Source organism: Aulonocara stuartgranti, assembly GCF_965226115.1.
Source record: "Aulonocara stuartgranti genome assembly, chromosome: 13".
Taxonomy (NCBI): Eukaryota; Metazoa; Chordata; class Actinopteri; order Cichliformes; family Cichlidae; genus Aulonocara; species Aulonocara stuartgranti.
The window spans coordinates 9,579,640-9,598,297 of NC_138949.1; the positions used below are offsets into that span (position 1 = coordinate 9,579,640).

The 18,658-nt window shown below is 42.7% G+C and overlaps 1 protein-coding gene across 1 annotated transcript; it reads right to left on the bottom strand.

Moving 5' to 3' along the window:
* Window positions 1-1,950: 1,950 nt before the first annotated feature.
* Window positions 1,951-18,629, bottom strand: ikzf1 (IKAROS family zinc finger 1 (Ikaros)). The gene is given in 9 exon segments (XM_082556880.1): window positions 1,951-3,570; window positions 3,999-4,133; window positions 4,562-4,687; window positions 6,003-6,170; window positions 7,631-7,900; window positions 13,579-13,692; window positions 13,866-13,919; window positions 18,339-18,560; window positions 18,563-18,629. Coding segments are annotated over 9 exon segments (1,833 nt in total). The 5' UTR covers window positions 18,615-18,629; the 3' UTR covers window positions 1,951-2,878.
* Window positions 18,630-18,658: the final 29 nt, after the last annotated feature.

Here is an 18,658-nt window from a genome sequence, read left to right on the forward strand (position 1 = left end):
AACATTCTGTGCCACCAACCATGAAATTAGACTGTGTTTGCTGGCTATTACTGAAAAAGGGGGTTTCTTTACTCTGTTTTACCACAGTGCAGTCTCCAGAGTGGAAAAATCGAGTCCCGCAAAAACTGCAGTTCCACTAATGGCCACTTGAGGCTGGCTCCAAAAGCATCAGTTCACAAAGACTCCCGTGTTATAATGTCCAACTTTACAATGTTAAATAACATATTTACAGCCTGCTAATAAAGCAGTCTGGCCTCTATGGGTAGTTTTACTGCTCGTAACAGTGAGCTGGGTGAACTTTTAAAAAAATAATTAATTCACCTGGATTGTCTGACTTCGGTTGAGGTCATATTCATTGACAGGTGTATTGATGCAAGCAGCCAGAGATGATCTGGGTCTGCTGGGCCTTTTACAGTATTTTAATAGGTTATCTGAGTAATACTATGGCGTGCTGTGTGAGACAGACTATCTAACAAGTTTGTGCTGAGTGAAACGGTAGAATTTTAGTAGTCTGTTAGTTAGCACTAATTAGCTATATATGAATCTGTCTGTTTAATTATGATGATTTCTCTAACCACACTTTTTTTGCTTATTGTCCACCTTGCAGCACAGTTTACATTGTAACAATTCAATATAAAATTCTCAGTCTGAAAGGTAGATACATGTGAGAGTAAAAGAACATAATATGTTTTATAATATGAGTTAATTTCTGCTGCTGAGTATTCTCTTTCTGCAGAACATGCAAACATGCACTTAATGTCCCCGTTGCTCATTTAGTGAGACATATCTTTACATGATCAAACTGCATTCCTAAGTAGTGAAATCCATGTGACGAAATGCCAAGACAGGCAATCAAATGTAATCTGCACATGTTGAGAAACACCGATAAACACAGCGCTCCCATTTGCGAAGTTTGCAGTAAATGTTCTATTATGGTCTTCCACTAATGAACCGCAGCCCGGCAAAAGTGTGAAAAATAGTAATTTCAAACTTCTTGTTGGAACATGTTAAAGCCACCACTCTGGTTTAGTCTGCTTCTTGAAGGAGTATTTCTGTCCAGGGCTGAAAGGGGAAGTGAGATCTGGGATTCTGGCAGGGCCAGAGTTGGTTGGCCAGATTATCCCTCTCATGCAAATGCCCTCCCTCCCCTGTTGGGTCCTAGTCAAGCGTAGGGGGGCTCAGCGCTGGCCACAGCTGCTTCCCGTTTCAGCTAAATCACACAGCAGCCATCTGGACAAGGCTGTCTCAGTGCGCGGCGCTGCTGAGCTCCTCTGCCGGCCCGAATGAGCATCTCCAGACAGACCTGGCCCTCAGAGCCCTGGCCCCTGCCTTCTGCTCCGGTGGCTGATCCTCCCTGTCCCAGCTCTCTGCCGCTCAGAGGACCATCCAGACTCTTCAGGTCTTGGACGCACGGCACACGTCGACATGCTTTTGTATGTGTGTGTGTGGAGTATGTACCTTCCAATATTTCAGTCTCATATTGTCCCTTTGGTGATTTATTATCTAATGTGGCAAAATTAAATTTTAATTGAGTTAGTATTTGCCTTTTTCCCCTGAAAAACAAGTCTACAGTGTGGTTGTGTTTGTTTACTCTTCACTCCCTCTTAATTTTCTCACCGTCTGCTTTTTTTGTGTTTGTTTCTTTGCACAAATGCCAGTCATTCACTGTTTGCTACCCTTTTCTTTGACAGCTAGAGCTGGCAGCATGAATGACATGTAAACGTAATTATTTCACAGACTTTGAGGAGCGTGTGAAGAGAGCGAAATGTGGGAACGAATCTGAGGGAAACTTTCCGTTAACTCCCGAGTTAATTTTGCCGAGCCCGACCCCAATTTGTAGATTTTCACATTTCCTTTGGCACACGGATATCCAGGAGGTCTGCTTTCTCCTTACTTCTACAGCCATCTTTAAAAACAGAAAAAAAAAACAGAAACACTCTTCCCACACTATTTGCATATATAAAATATCCTTTATTGATATTTTTGCAAGCATTAAGCTCCCTTCAACTGAGGTCAACTTCGTTTTCGTCTCACGGGTCAAACAATTCTTAGCCATCAGGTATAAAACAGAAAAGTCCAGGAAAACATTTCCCTCTGATAACACTAAAAATAGCTTCCAGCAGCAGTCATGGATCAGATAACATCATACACATTTAGTACAGCCGAACTGAAAAAGAAAAAAAAAATGCAGCTTTGACTACTCTAAGAAACAAACATCGATCACTGTAATAAATACAAAAAACAGACAGGCATGTAAATGTATAAATAACGTGAAGGTTATTACAAACACAAGAGCAGGTTAAAACCTTACAGGGGAGCTGTGGGTCTATCTACACTGATTGTTACGTTACTGATTGTATTTATGTTACACTGGGTTTGCCTGCACTGGAAACAGCCGCAGAAGGAATTGACATTTTTTCTGTTATTCAACACAGAAAGGTGTCAAAGCAAAAAGGATGTAAATCCTATTACTTTAAATCTTGAAAAAAAGGAGGAAAAATAAGACCTTTTTTTTTATATATATTTACATACACAGGTGATGTGTATTTATGAAGTACTGTTCTTCATTCCTGTGAGGAATGAAGAACAGTACTTCTTTACTTTGTTTTCTTTAAAAAAAAACCCCTAAAAAAACAGAATAGTTCGTATCAGAGATGAAGATCAATGTTTTTAATAGTTGTATATTTATTTGTGTGTCAACAAACATGCATACCTTATAAAAAACACACAGACATTAACAATGTATTTTACATGATGTATTTATATTAATTTATTGCATGTGCTTGCCTGTGTGTGTGTGTGTGTCTGTCTGTCTGTCTGTGTGTGTGTCTGTTCTATCCTGTGAAAGTGTGTATGTGTGTTCTCTGGTCGATGTGGCTCAGTAGCGATGCTCTCCTCGTGTTATGTGAGAGGAGAACTCGTATCGATCTTGACTCCGGTGACCGCAGAGGTTGCACTCGAAGGGGTCTCTGAAGCCGTGGCAGCCCATGTGAATGGTGTACATGACGTGGTCCAGGAAGAGGACGCGGCAGTGTTCGCACCTGTACGCCCTCACCTGCTCCCCGTCCGCTGTCACTACTTTGAAGCCCTCGGAGGCCATCTCCATGGCCCGGATGGTGTCGAACTGCCTCTGTTGTTCCTCCTTCACCAGGGGAAGCACGCCGTTCCTAACCCCCTGGGTGATGTGGTTGGTCAGGTAGATGAGGCCGGGGGCTGCTCCGGTCGGGCGATCCTCGTTGTTGCTCTCGGTGTCCGTGGAATCCTGGCCGCTGTGGCTGGGCGAGCCGTCCTTCTCGCTGGAGGCAGACTTGGAGTTGGAGAGCAGCAGCAGGTTCTCGGCCGCACTGTCTTTGGCTGACAAGCCCGTCCCCGCGTGGGCCTCCGTCGCCGGCTTGTGGAGGGGGTAGATGGAGCCGAGGCCCACATCGGAAGAGGAGGTCTGGACCAGAGGCCGGAGCGACTCGGCGCCTAGGTAGCTGATGGCGCTGTTGATGGCCTGGTCGATGACGTGGGGCTGGATCAGCTCGCTTGCTCCTCCGTCATAAGAGAGGTCCGACAGACGTTTGTCACCTGAAGAGAAGGAGAGACAGAAGGGCAGGGTGAGGTTCGTACTACGCTTACACACTTTCACCTGCATCCTATCATCTCACCATCTTGACACTGAGCCACTGAGTCTTAAAATGAGTCACTTCAGTCTACCTTTTGATGTTCTATTATTCTCCCTCTTTTGATTGTTTTTTGCTTTTTGTGTGGATATGAATCGCTTAAATGTAACATGTCTATGCAGAATCAAGGTAATATTTCAATGTAGTCTTTTCCAGTGACGATTAAGCAAATAAAAGGTGCAGTCTGTGATTAGGCTGCACTGCATAGAACCAGGCTTGCAGAGAAAAATGCAACCCCAATGAACACAAACAGTCACAGTTACACTTTTTTTTTCTTTCAGCAAAAAACAGCGAAATTGTATTGACACAAAAGAAGCAGATTTCAGCCCTTACCCACAAACTTCTGTGGCATAGTGCTCTTACGTTTAGCTACATTATTAGCTAGTCTGTCTAGCACCAAGGCTCTGTCAGATCCCATCTGGCTCAAGTCTTCCCTCTGCTCATTCTGGTTGCTTTCTTCCTTTACTACTGGAAAGCAAGACAGAGAAGTAGATTTTAGCGTCAAAGTAACTGGAGTTTGTCCTGCTGGCACAAGCCTGATGGTGGTTTTCTCACAGAGCACAGAGCGGACTATTCTGACACACGTGAAGCACTTGGTTTACGAATATAACATTTGCTCATAATGATCTGTTTTCAGGTTTTAATGTAGAGCTGTACAGAACACTAAGTATGAAGTGTCTAAATTTATATAGAAAAAGAAACTGACTTAATTAGCTCGGATACCTACACGAGCCTATATTTAAATGGAAATGTAGCCTGTCTTGTTTTTTAGCAACAAAGACAGTGACTGTGATAGGCTGCTGTTCTGTGCACAGTTTCCTGCATCCCGTGCTTAGGATAAAGTAGGTCATTAGATCTGGGTGAAAGTTAAAGCGCACGCCTCGTGAGGCACCAACCTGTGTAGATGGTGTTTTGCAGTCCCATACACTGGAGGTAGTTGTGACACCTCTCTTTGTGCTCTTCTAGAGAGCTGCGCTGCTTATAGCTCCGCCCACAGTAAGCACACTTGTGGGGTTTTCCAACTGCAAAAAAAAAATTACATCAGTGAAAGCAGAGCAGTGCAAAACTTTTTTTATAAATAATTAACACTAAAGTAAGTTAAATGGCCATTTGGTTCCTTCTTGAAAGAACACAGGAAGGAATTGATGTAACGAATGCATTTTGAGCAGATTAAGAACAAGATAAGGGCTGATTAGGGATCTGGCACAACCAGTGGTAAAGGGGGAAGAAAAGAGCACCACCTACAAAAATGTAAATGACAAACAAAAACCAAAACAATTTCTGGGAGGCCCTGTGGAAGAACTCACAAGTAGAAGTTTATGTCTTAGGATGCCATAAGCTCTGCTGCTGCAGATAGTGCTGAGCTCATGTCCTCTGTATTTATGGGTAACTCAGGTAGCAACTTAGTGTAGAGTGAACACAGTGCAAACTGAAACCTTATGATGGAGAGCAACATTTTTTATTTTTCACTAAGAAAATATATGCTGACAAATACTGATGATTTTTGCTATATTTTTAAATACAGAGAAAAAAAGCCATAAACCTAAATTAAAAAGTGCTGAAAATTAAATCCAAAATATGAAAAAATCTGAGGAAGGGGAGGATTTTTCTGCCCATACCTGGACAGACAAACAAAACAAACTCAAATGGCCTGTAAATGGTAAATGGCCTGTACTTGTAGAGCGCTTTACTAGTCCCTAAGGACCCTCATCCACCCATTCATACTTGTTTTGTGAATGCTCATAAAAACAGCTGAAATTAGTTTAATGCATGCACTTTTTATTTTTGCATGCTAAAAATAAGTGACTAGCGTTTTTGGTTTTTTAAGGAAAATAATAAGCCTTTTTTTTTAACATATATTTATATTTAAATACATTCCTTTTACATATTAGGAGTTACATTACTATGATAACAGTATTCTATGTCTTTAATATTATAAGTCCAGTTGTCTCCAGTTTGAAAGCTCTCCAGGCTGAATTTATATGATTACAATTCAGCTCAATAACCAACATATATCAGATGCTTTAATCTTTCTCACTTATTTTTTTGTAGGCGCTGTTACATTTACGTTGTAAAATGACACAATCGTGATTGTTATCCCTCCATTTTTCTGACAAACCCTTCAGAAGGAGAATTCTGTTTACACCCAAATTACACTAACACGTACTTCTGCAAAGCATTTGAAAAAAAAAAAGTGACACCATATCTACACCCTGTCAACTTCCCTTTACATAGTCCCGAGCTCATGCTGCATGTGCTGCAGAAGTTGCTGTGCCTTTTGTAAAAATCGTCCAACATAAAAGTGCAGAAGTTTTCAGCGGGGGTGACCTTGCTCACCTGAGTGTGTGCGTAGGTGGCCGGTGAGGGCGTCCCTCCTGCGACAGGCGTAGCTGCACAGGTGACACTTGAAGGGCTTCTCCCCTGAGTGGAGCTTGATGTGACGCAGCAGGTTGCCCTTCTGGGTGAAGGAGGCGCCGCACTGGGTGCACTGGAATGGACGTTCTCCTGAGGACGAGAACAGACAGAGCAGACACACGTTACTGCAAAGATGTAAACACAAGGAAAGAAAGGGCAGGGGGGTGGGACAGAATAACTTGTATGTTTTATTGGCTTCTAATTTTCGGATTTTATGGATCGGATCAGACAGTTTGTTTCATTTTTAAGCTTTTCCTTGAGTGCACTAATCTGACTGTGTTTGTTCCCTCCCTCCACTGACAGCGATAAAAGTCTTTGTCTTTTCTGTGCGGATGGAAAAGCTGCGGGGACGCGGGAGGTCGCCGCACTACAAGCCGGATGATGCAGCGTCTCCGGGGCGGAGAGCGATCCAGCAGCCTGTGGGGAGGGTTTCACAGCAGAGTGACACTCCATCTCTCCATGCTCCCCCTGCCCCACAGACTTCTGGCGCTCTGATCGAACAAGAGCCTTTCAGACTCAGCCTGCCAGCTCCGTAATGCACCATTGCCTAGGTCAATTTGATCTGAAAATCTCATTTTTTCCTCTTCTTCGTCTCTAAAATAAGAGCGGCACATCACAATGCAAATTCAGCCTCATTTGAATAAAGCGAAGGAAACACTTTGTGTTGAGAGCCAGTCTTCCTGATCAGCGCTTCTGGAATAAACCAATATCCATCCTCTCCGAGTGTTGTGGCATTCTGTGAGAACGTTTTAATATGGCTTTCTTTTTTTTTCAAAGCCCCCCCCCCGTAAAATAAGAGTCACCAGTGAAGCAGCAAAAATATATAAAAAAGGAAATTCATTAAAAATGCATTTCAGGAGCAAAGACTCACCACAGAATATTTTCTATTTAAATAGGAGGCACTTCATTATATCTTTTATTGTACTTTCTTTTGCATTTACATTAGTCTACTGTTCCTTTCTTCCATTTTGAGTTTCATTAGTTTCTAAAGCCTGACAGTTAAGTGCCTTTTTCACAAATGTTCCCCACCACTGGTTTGGCTCCATTACAATAGAATATCAATTTTGAATTCTGAAAAACTTTTAATAGCCAGATAATTGTCACTTTGCAGAGATCCCATTTAATTGCTGCAGATATCCTGTTTCTCAACTGAGGGTATGTTTTCTTTGGACCAAGTTTGTCTCTGCTACTTTATCACACAATAACCTGATCAGTTGTGGCAATTCAGAGACTGTTAGATAAACAATCACGAATGCTAATGCTACACCTTGAAGTCTATTTCATGCACGATATTAGGCTCTGCACGCACACAGCCAGATGCAAGCATGCTACAAGTGAGTGTGAGGAGGACTGCAAAAGAATTTACTCTCAGAGAGTGTGTATGTGTGCATGGTGACATTGCTTGTGTTTCTGAAAAGAATTTATGTTTGGCTAAACAGGCGGAGGAGCCACAGCGCACACCTCTCTACCCCTATATCCATCTCCTTTATACTAACAGTGAACATGGGTGCAAAGGAAGGGCAAGAAGTGTTGCAGACGGCGTGGCTTACCAGTGTGGCTTCGCTTGTGCACCATCAACACATTGGGGCCAATGCAAACTATCCCACAGATATCGCACTTGAGCTTCCCGTTGGGCAGCCGGATACCGCCGGCCGAGGAGAAGGCCTTGGCTTCGGGGCTCGGCTGTGAGCCGTTCACCTTGGCCCCGGAGGCATCGATCACGCGCAAGTCTTCCGCGCACTCCTCCTCCTCCACACCGTTCATGTCACAGGCCAGCCCATTCTCCTCATCACTGCGAGCCTCAACTTTAATGTTACAGGCTGGAAAAGAGGGCAAGGGGGGGCCACGGTTTAGAATACGAGCATTTTTGTTTCTTGCATGATGTTAAATACTAAAGATGGGCAATTTATCAGTGTGATATTGATACTGTGGCATGAGAAGTTAGAGAGATGTTTATCCCAACACTGTGTTTTAATATTCCTACTTTTTTTGTTTTTTGCTTTTTGTATAAAGAACCATGATGCTGAACTCATACTGGGATTTCCAGCTATTAAACTGAACTTTACTGATTTTTTAATTTGTGACAAAATATACCTGGCTTTATTTGAATTTATTCATATATAGAGAGATATTTTTTTCAGTGGATCTCTGCACATTCTGTGTTTACTCCTGTTGGAATAAGCACCGTAAGCTGTAACACAGAAACTGCAACTGCCCTAACTAGGGCACCAACAGCTTTGTAATAGCAACTTCCTTTAGTGCACGTTTTCTTGTGAAGAGGGATGCTGCATCAGCCCTTCAGAAACTTTCCCTCCTATTTCAGACATTTTTTTTCTGAATTCACATTAAAAGGCAAAGCTCTTCATAAGGGCACACAGGTGGACAGCATGTCTACTCTTTGAGGATGTCAGTGAGGAGATGAAGAAACGTGCCGATCATCTCACACCATCACACTTTGGTGAAGCAAATGACAGCAAGATAAACAGGAAACAGAGACACAGGAAGCAGTGCGAAACTAGGGACACGCGCGGTATCTATCATAGCAACCGAGCGAACAACACAGATATACAGCCATGTGGCCTCTTCACACTCGTATTCATTTGCAAAGGTCTTCGTGTCATTTTGTACATTTCTAGCTTTTTAAAGTGCCGAAAGAAAATTATACCCGAGCGATCAGTGCCTGCTCTTATCTTATCTGTAGAAAAGCTTTAAAAAAACCAATACACACTGTAGCGTGTATTTGATGTCCAGTGTTCCAAGGAAAATAGAAGTGCCCTGTGCGATTAACTCTCAGCCGCTTCATTTTCCCACCAATGGACTTAAGAAATATTTAAGAGAACTGACAGATCATGTAAGTCCCGCAGCTACCAACCTGTGGTTTGCATGTCACAGTGACAGCCTGATTTCCCCATGCCTCTACCTCTGTTTGTACAACTGAAGAGGAAGAAGTGGAAATCATGAAATATAGGAATCCATGGAAAAGGGGAAGCTTCACAAAGAGGGCCTGTCTAACTGAAATACCAAGAATTATGGAGAAGTGACAGAAAGGGAAGCATGGGAAAGGAATTGTAAAACAGCCTGTAACTGAAACAGTTTTTTTTTTCTAATGCAGGAGTGTTGTTTTCACCGAGAGTCACTGAGGGGGCATAAATCCCCTAATGTACATTTTCCACAGAGGGAAGAGTGAAACATGAGAACTGAGTAGGATCACGAGATGTTGGTGATCATCCCTTTTCTCATAATCTGACAGTCCATACCCACACTTTTGAAAACAATGTGTTTATTTATTTATTTATTTTATGTCACATGAGAAGTAATCTCATCTGTTAAACTGCTGGGTTTATTGGACAGACTTGTATTTTGCTGGGGAGATAAGATAAAAGACACACCAACATGCAAAGAAAGGAAAGAAACCGTTTTGCTGTCTATAAAAAACAAAAGTGTGGTTAGAATGCTAAACTGGCCATCATTTATGTTACATAACCAAGTAGGAATTAGGGGCTACACAGCATTCAAAATGTCCTTACAATGCACCACAGATGAGCATGGCATGTAAGTGGGGATTGTTCTGTTATTGTGTTTAGTTTCAGTTAGGAGCTCTCTGTTTTTACAGACGTTTACGACTTATTTTAACGACTATTTACAGACATTAAAGAAAAACTATAAAATCTGTTTCACCCTCAGTTTGATCAGTGACTTAAATTAGCTTCAGTCAAATATGTCAACCATTTATCTGTTACTTGTTGCTATCTTTCTGAGTTTTCAAGAATCAGCTGTTTCACATTATATCAGTTAAAATAACAACTGTCCTTGTTTAAGTAGCTTAACATTGCTGCTATCCACTAGCTATTAGCTAGGCATTTAGCCATTAGCCTGCTCAAACTTGATCTATTAGAACCATTTATTTGTGGGTTTTTATCAAAATTATATAAGACATTTCTCCCTTGTTTTTATCCATCAAACTGTTAACCATTATATTTAGCATTAGCTTTAAGGTCGCCTTCTGGCTACTTTTAACTATAATCATTTGTCCCTTAATTTTAGCTAGCACTTTTGATCATTTATCTGTTACTTTTGGATAACACTATGTAGTTCTATAATTTATCTATTACATTTAGGTAACTAATTGAACAATTAACCACTACCACAAATTTTGGTTTATCTGTTGGTTATGGCGTTCCTAATAATGATTCTGTTACTTTTTAAGCTAACCTTTCTGTGACAGCTAACTGTGTAGCAGTTCCAATTTATGTACACTCTCAGCAAGTCATGTTTAGGTTATACAATGTGATACAATTAATTAAATTTAAAAAATCAGTGAGATAAAAATAAAAATAATCTGCTTCTGCTACTGGAAAAATGTTTGAATTTCATGAATGCAAATGCAGCAATCCAGCAGTTCCCCTGGTAAAGTTAACTCGTCACCGATTTATGGAATGTTGTTGCTAACTGTCTTTACAGATACAAACAGAAATCACAAGCTATGAAGCCATAGTCATCTTTTTTGAAGATTTTACGTTTCATTTATTGCAAAGTGTACATCTATGAGGTTCTCACTTTAACCACTGAGGGTTTTTTTCTCATTGAAACAAAACATTTACATGACTATGTGTTAGTGTAGCTTAGCTGTAGGGATTTTTTTGAGTTATGAATTTGCATTTGCATATCACAGAACTCGAAAGCAAAACTCCATAAGTGGCTATACCACTTCAATCCTGCTAATTTAATTTATGGTTTTAGCCGCAAAACCTTCAACTGCCACAGCGTAGGATAATTACACTGTTTTTAAATGTCGATAGACATTGTAAAAAGTACATAAATTACGTGCACATTAGCTTTTGAAAGAATTCTCTACCCCCCCAAAAAATACAGAACTGATCCAAGAATAACGCCTTTTCACAGTGAGGCAGGTGTACAATTTCAGGAAATGGTTGATACAGAGCGGGTGGAAAAAAATGTGTTTATCTATTATCATCTAATACACCAGTGAAGCTTTGAGATTATCAACTAGCTGGAGCAGAAGGGAACCATGAACACTGGGCTGACACCCACTTCTCATGGATATGGGGAAGTTGTGACTAAATTGGGAATAGGAAGAAAGCTTTTGCTATACATCTTGTTTGTCATGAACATCACACATCCTGATTTACTCATTTTGGGAAGCAAGTGTCAGATCACAGTAGACAAACAAAACAGGTCTCAATAAAATGGTTATAACCTGATACGGATCTACTCCTCACACTACAGGTAAAGAAACAGCACGCCCTGGAGCAGTGACTGGAAAAATAATTAACAAGTAAAATGCTAGAGCTTTAGAAAGGCATAAAAAGAAAAAATAAACTAGCTGCATTGACAAGGATGCATAGCGGGTAGGAAGCAACACAGCACTGTGCTCTGCAGCGTGGAAACACAAGGAGCCACTGGAGGTTCCTGTTACTGAGTTGTGCTGCTCTCACTGCCTGAAAATAACCCTGTGTGCAAAGTAGTGGAACCACAAGTGTTAAACCACGCCAGCAACACACTGAACACAACTTGCAGGAACACCAAAAACAGCCTGCTTTTTGCCCTCACACGTTTTTTTGTTTTTTTTCGTTTTTTGGGTTTTTTTTTCAACTCGCCTCCATGCTTTCGGGAACTAAACCGCTCAGTCTCCTTCTCAGTCTCATGTCTCTGACATAGCCGAGGACCTATCTGAATCACTGAAAATGAAAGCGAAATCATTTCACTGGGATGTTGTGAAGGTCATCTTACAGTCTTGTGACTTTAACAGAGTCTCTGGGCTTATGTTCGGTGTAAGAAACACAAGGCGGTAAAAACGTTTCTTTCACGAAATGGTTAAATAGGCGTCACATATTAACCTCCCTCGTGCGTGTAGTCATACATGTGTAGCTTGTACCACAGCGAATGTGCGCCAACAATGACGTTCCCAGGCTATAAAGACTCACTTGCAACAGGAAATAACCTGGGTTTCGAGGTTTTAAGCTTTCGATACTTTGAGGTCCCATGTCCCACATATAGTCCCCTCTTTTTTCACTAAAGAGAACTGAGCAGCACATGATCCTGGGCGATAATTATAACTCATTTGGGCTCTTATCACTGAGGCAGTGATGCATAGATGTACCAGATACTTGCACTTCCCTTCTTTCTTTCTGTCCCTTATATAGACACACACTCGTGCAAAAGGATTGAAAAGAAACTCGCACGCAGAACATAAAGTCATACACCCAGCTGCACCTTCTTTCCCTTCTTTACAGGCTGCCAATGAAAGTCAAACATTTAGATAATGCTCACGACGACCATTTCCCATTTTTTTCGGTTGACTAAGACGTGCATGTGTGATGTAAAACGTGGTTCCACACACATCCTCCGTTACTCGGCTGAACACGTGTTGATTGTTTAGACTCACAGATTCCTGCCTGTGTCGGGTTCAGCACCTGACAGCTCAAAAGTAGGAAAGAGAGAGCCTTTGTGAGTAAGCAGGTGTGCGACCTATGTGGTGCGGTGATGCGCTCTCCGAGCTTGGCCCCGTTCCTGAACTCTTTATCTCCAGGAGTGTTGAAACTGCCTGATGGCAAGTTCTTCTTAGGAAACTCTTACACATCCTATTTCAGTTTCCTCTCACATCTTATTTTTGACTGTGCGCTGCTAATCTTTGCCGTTATCTGGATGTAAGTGGAAAAATACTGATAAGATGGTCAATTTTGAGCCATTCCATTTTGTCTTTTTTTTTTTTTTGCATTCTAACTCCTATATGTGATATGTGAAGATTTCAAGTGATTCATTCAATAGGTGAAAGTATGTTTTGGACATTAAAAAGGCACAATACACACAAAACAACTATGCTGTTTGTCCTATGAAAGGTGAATGCTATGTCCGGTTATCTTGCTGTCATATAAAACCGATCAGCCTTTAATGACCAGTAAACATTTCCTGTTTCACAAACCGCCCATGTTAGGAGACTTGAGATAAACATATGTCACTGATGTGATTCCCCCTTGCATTCTCCATCCTGATTTTCACCATGAGATTCCCTGGCTTGCTGTTTGCAAACTCAAATCAAGGCCACATTAGCTATTCCTTAAGATTCAGCTTATTAATGACGTGCCATGGATCAAAGGGATTTTTTTTACCTTTCCTGCCAATGACCTAAATGTGTCTCTTTGCAGCTTTAAATTAATTTTTCCAAGGGATTTGGAACAGCAAATATCTCCCACTGGATGTTCATTTGATTAATTTTATGCTTTTTTTTAACATATATGTCACACTTTTGATCCTTACATTACTTTCACTTATCGCTTTACTCTGATTTGGATGCTTTGGGAATGATACGTCTGACTACTGCTGGGAAGGGCACTGCAGTCGTTTAGGCTTGTTTTTGATTGCCGCTTCATGGGATATATTCAATACATCAACATAATTTTGCTATCACACACTGATTTTTTTACTTTCATTTTAATTCACAGAAGCAGCGGTGACGGTCAGGCTGCGCTTGAGTTACCTTTGTCCCCTCGGTTGTTCTGCTGCTGGGTGGAGCCGGCTGACAGGTCTTCAGGGACAGCCATGGGCTCTTCTGCCTCCTCGGACGCTTCATTGGCAGGGGGACTGTCCCTGTCTGGGGTAGAGACACACACCAGCAAACACCCATCACTCACTACGCAACCCCCGCGACATGACTCATTCAGGGGTAGCAAAATTACCTCTCCGTCCTGTAAGAGCCTGTTTGTGGGCCTATTGTATCTACTTTGTGCATTCTACAGCTCAATCATGCAGTAGGCGAGCTTTTACCTGGCATCTGGGCTATTTCCTGGGCCTCCTCTGTCTCCATGCGGTGCAAGTACTCTAATGGGAGAAAGATAGAGATGTAGGTGCGTGTAAGTTTAATCAAGTGCAGGCGCAGGAAACAACGTTATAAAAATCTAGAGTGGAGTAAAAGGGTGTACTTCTTGGCGTGACTCCATAACCTCACTGAGATCGCTCTTGTCACAGCCGCAGATACACCACTCTCCCTCACATTACATTACAAAGAATTACAGACATTTTCATTACAAGTCTGACAGAAAGACGGAGCACGGAGAGCAGCTCGGGCCCCGGCTGATGGGGGCCCTGACGGTAGCGCGGGGTTGCCGGGAATAGGCTTTCAGACCACATTTGTTATTTATTGTTAATTTCCTGCCACATAATCATCCCAAAATGCAAACTGACTGCCGCAAAATTAAGCAGAAAATTAACTGGCCCCAGGTCACCGGGGATGCGGGTGTTTGCCGTGCCCAGCTGATCGGCGTTCGTGTTCTCTCTAATTTACTGAGCATGCATCGCTGAGCCCGCGGCCTGAGTGCAGACACACGCAAGCCACAATCAGAAACAAAGAGAGGGAGGGAAAAGAGAGAGAAGAAGAAGGAGATGAGAGAAAGGCTGCGAGACGTGCATGGAGAGAAGTAGATGTCTGTGAAAGGGCAAAAAGTCAGAGGAAGGTGCAGAAAAAGAAAAGAGACAGAAAAGCAGGCAGAAGGACCGAGAACTTCTCTTTATTTATTTATTTTTACACTCCCCCCCACCTTTTTTTTTAGCAAGAAGAGGCAATCGAGTCCAGAAGCGCTCCTCCGGCCAGGGCTGCATATCTGAGGAGTCACCAATGCTCGTGGCCCCATTAATAATGGATGGCCCTCAAGCCTGCAGCAGATGGGCCCGACAGCCTCAGCCCCAGCTCCGCCACTTCAAGAAGCCCTTGGTGGGGCCGCTGCCCAGTCCAAGCAGCCACACAGGGAGAAGTGAAGCTCCCGAAAATAGCGAAACAAACCCAGGGGAGAAGGGGAACCTAGCCCTTCCTGTTTTACTGACAGATGGCTCCACACATTTGGAACAAATAGTGGGAAGCAACGGGGCCGCTCTGTCGCAACGCACAAGATTCTGCGGAGTCAAGTCAGGAGCTCAAAGGCCTGCAAGACACTCAGGATGCAAGTGCGAGAGGAGGGAGAAAGGGTGGCGCGGGGGGGGGCATAGGTCACTGGTGCAGATGATTTGTTCAGCATAACACGGTGGTGTTGCGTGTTACTGCGCCGAGCGACGACTCGGCAGCGCCGTTCCTCAGCATCTGGAGTTTGCAGGTCGGGGGCAGAGGGAGGTGTATTCTCATGTGCCCTTTTTTTCTGGGCAGATGGTGAGAGGGGAAACACGGATGTGTTGGCGGGGGGGCTTTGACAGAAGTTTAGAAAAAGGAGAGAGAGTTCCTACATTCAGCCACAACCCACTTGCGTAGGCATGTGGAAAGTAAAGTGCATGTAGAATATTCAGGAAATTCTTTTTTTTTTTGTTCAGAACACTCATGGCACTTTTTCCTTGTGTTTACCGACAGCTCTGTTTTTACTTTTAGTGCTTCTACTTTAACATACTTTTGGCATTTGGTGATCATCAAGTTAAGACTCAGACTGAAAGTAGAACTTTTTGATAAAAGCCGGAGCACGACTAAAACATTTCCATCTAACTATCCAGACTTATTAATGATTCTCCTTCTCAAATCAGAGTGAAATTATTGTGTGTGTGTGTGTGTGTGTGTGTGTGTGTGTGTGTGTGTGTGTGTGTGTGTGTGTGTGTGCGCGTTGGCGTATGAGTGTCAAAGTGTATGAGTGTACGAACTGGGGGCAGGTGGAATCTTTCAGGCGGTGAAATAGGAGTCAGAGAAAAGACTTCTAACACAGAGCGCAAAGGGGGGACTGGAACAGTTTTGGTCGGAGTACGTCAACTGAGGAGAGGCAGGAAGAGGCTTGTGGGTTGACAGAATTTTCGGTCCTCCTCCTGTGTGTTTGCACGTGCGTGTGCGTGCGTGCGTGTGTGTGTGTGTGTGTGTTTGGTGGATGGTTGTGGCGGTGTGTCGCTGGGGGTGGGGGTAGCGAGGTGCAAAGCTACACCAGGGAGCAGGGTGGAGATGAGAAACACACGAAACCGTTAACAGATACTGAGGACCACACCAGCAAAGTCTGGATACCCTGGAGAAAGCTGACACAGTGGCGTGTCTGTGTGTGTTTAGATTAATGCACAGTTAAAACAAACTGAAAATATGAAGGATTTTTTTTTTAAGTGACACTTCTTGAGAGTTTCACTTGGAACTTTCTACTGATTAAACATCATAAATATGACTGAAGGCCCAGTATTTTTAAAACAAGTTTATACTTATAGGTTTTGGCAGCAATTAAATATTTTAAATAAATTAAACTATATCTGCAGATAAACAGCAGTGCTGTGACACGGCTATGTGAATGCAGCTTCATCACACTTCGCCTCACATCAGGAGCCCCACTTTGAGTGATTTCCTACTCATACGCTCCACTCAGACTTTCCACTTTTAACTGAACAGTCTGAGTGACAATTATCGAAAAACATCTCAAATAATAACGATCCGTCCTGTGAGTTTTGCAATAAGTAACACCGCCGTGGGCGCCTTCTTATCAATAACGAGGAAAAGAGATGATCCCACACTGCCAAGCAACGTGGCGCGCGGACACCTCTGTTCGTGTGTGCACGCAGAGATGCTCATCAGTAATTCATGAAATGTATGGGTGGAAGTGGGCAGATAGTGTTAGCAGATGTGTTCTGGGAGTCTATCATTGGAGGAGGGGGGTGGTGGTGGTGGTGGTGGGAGAGCAAAGGTGCGCTGAAGAAGAAGTTTCCTTCATTTGCATCTGACACACTTCACTACTCTGCTATTCAGACAGTACAATCATTTTAATAACTGTCTGTCTTCCTCTAACCCCTCCACCCCCCTCCCCCTTTCACACCCCCTCCTACTTCTGTTTCTACTGACAAGAAAGATGATGTATCCGCAGACAGATTTGCAGCACTTTCAGCACTTCTCTTTCCAACTGAGCTATGAAAAAAGCCCTATGTGCGCAGGTACTGAGCTCCGTTTACAAGTTCAGAAATCAAAAATGAGTTTTCTGCTATTTTATTTGACTTTTCGCGTAGTTTATTTATTATCTTACATTTATTGTTAAAGTAGATAACTGCTTTACATTTGCGGAGAAATATATTTTTTTCTGCTTGACCGTAAACTTGAAATGTGTTAATAAAAAAAATAGGACACATCAGAGAAAGATGCTTTCCAAGTTTAAAAAAATTTAATTAATGCCAACTTATTTTACGTCCCACAAACGCCACTTTTAAACACACGGTTAATTATAGTTAATGAATAATAATTTAGAGAAGGGTTAAATATATATATTTGAGGAAACTCAGCTTTCTTGGACTTCTGTTTTTTTATCGCGTTTAAAAAGAAAAAAAAAAACCCGATCATTCCCCCCCCCCCCCATCTCTTCGGCGGTGAATCTTTCAGTTTTCTGCCTGGGCGTTGATGAGCAACTTTTTCACCTTTGAGCGTCAGCAGCGTGAAAAGTTTCATCAGTCCTGCCTGTTTTCTTCCCTCCACACAGACGCCTTACCGGCTAACCGAGACTGCGGTTCGATTCTGAACAGGCCGACACAAAGATTAACGGAACGAGAAATGCTCAGAGCGACTGATTTGTGTGTAAACTCGAGCCGCTTGAGAGCGCGTTTAGTCGGTGCGTACTGATTTCCTGTTTAAGCAAAAACATGTTCGCATTAGTTTAGGCCCCGGTCAATTTTGCGCTTTCAACAATTTAAAGAAAATTATTTCCTGAAAAAAAAAGTTCATTTTAAATATCTTAATAAACTTGAGGCACTTTTAAAAAAAAGGGCCCTAAAGTTTACAGAGTGCGCACATCTGTTGCAACAGGTGCCGTAGTCGAAGAGGGAAAAACAGTTAAACGAGTTAAAATGATAACGAGCCCCGAGCCGATCTGTATGAATTCTTAAAGAAAATGTGATTCGGATTTTTATAGAAGTCGAATTAATTGGAAAATAATTTATCCATATTTCCCAAAAGAGAGAGAGAGAAAAAAAGACGCAAGGAAAATGGGGAACATTTCCCTCTACTTCCCTTAAATTGCTGCACGTAGCTTACAGACACAGACAACGCTTTAAAAACAATATATTTTCCCCGATATATTACTGAAATACAGTCTTGTTATTTAATCCGTTATAAACTCTGTGGCAGTAGAAAATTACGCGCATCAAACGGGACCTTGATGCTGAGGCGCACCTGCACCGAAACTATAAGGAGAGTCTTTTCCAGTCAGGCGCAAATGTCTCCTAAACCATTTCACTGCCATCGAAATCACTTTAGAGGTATTGGCCTAGCCTTTGAGGTGAGAACCGAGCTGAAATGTGCGGTTGAAGTCACTTTACCTGCTATTCCTTGAGTTTGCAGTATGAAGTTCTTCCAACTCTCCCCGGCTCCATGTGCAGAAGGTCGCAGCGCCGCGGCGGCCCCATGGAGCTGCGCCCTGAGTCCCTCCCCTCTCCACTGCACTTCCTCGTTCCAGCCCAACATGACTATGTCTCTCAGCTCGGCTGAGGCATTTTGCTTGCTTTTATCCACAGTCTGCAGTGGGGAGTCGGGCCACCGAACCCCTGGCACTTGCTTTGTGCCGTGCCAATAAAAGCTGACACCCAGTAGACCATCACTGGCAGCCATGCATGAGATGGGATGAGGCGAGCGAGGAGAG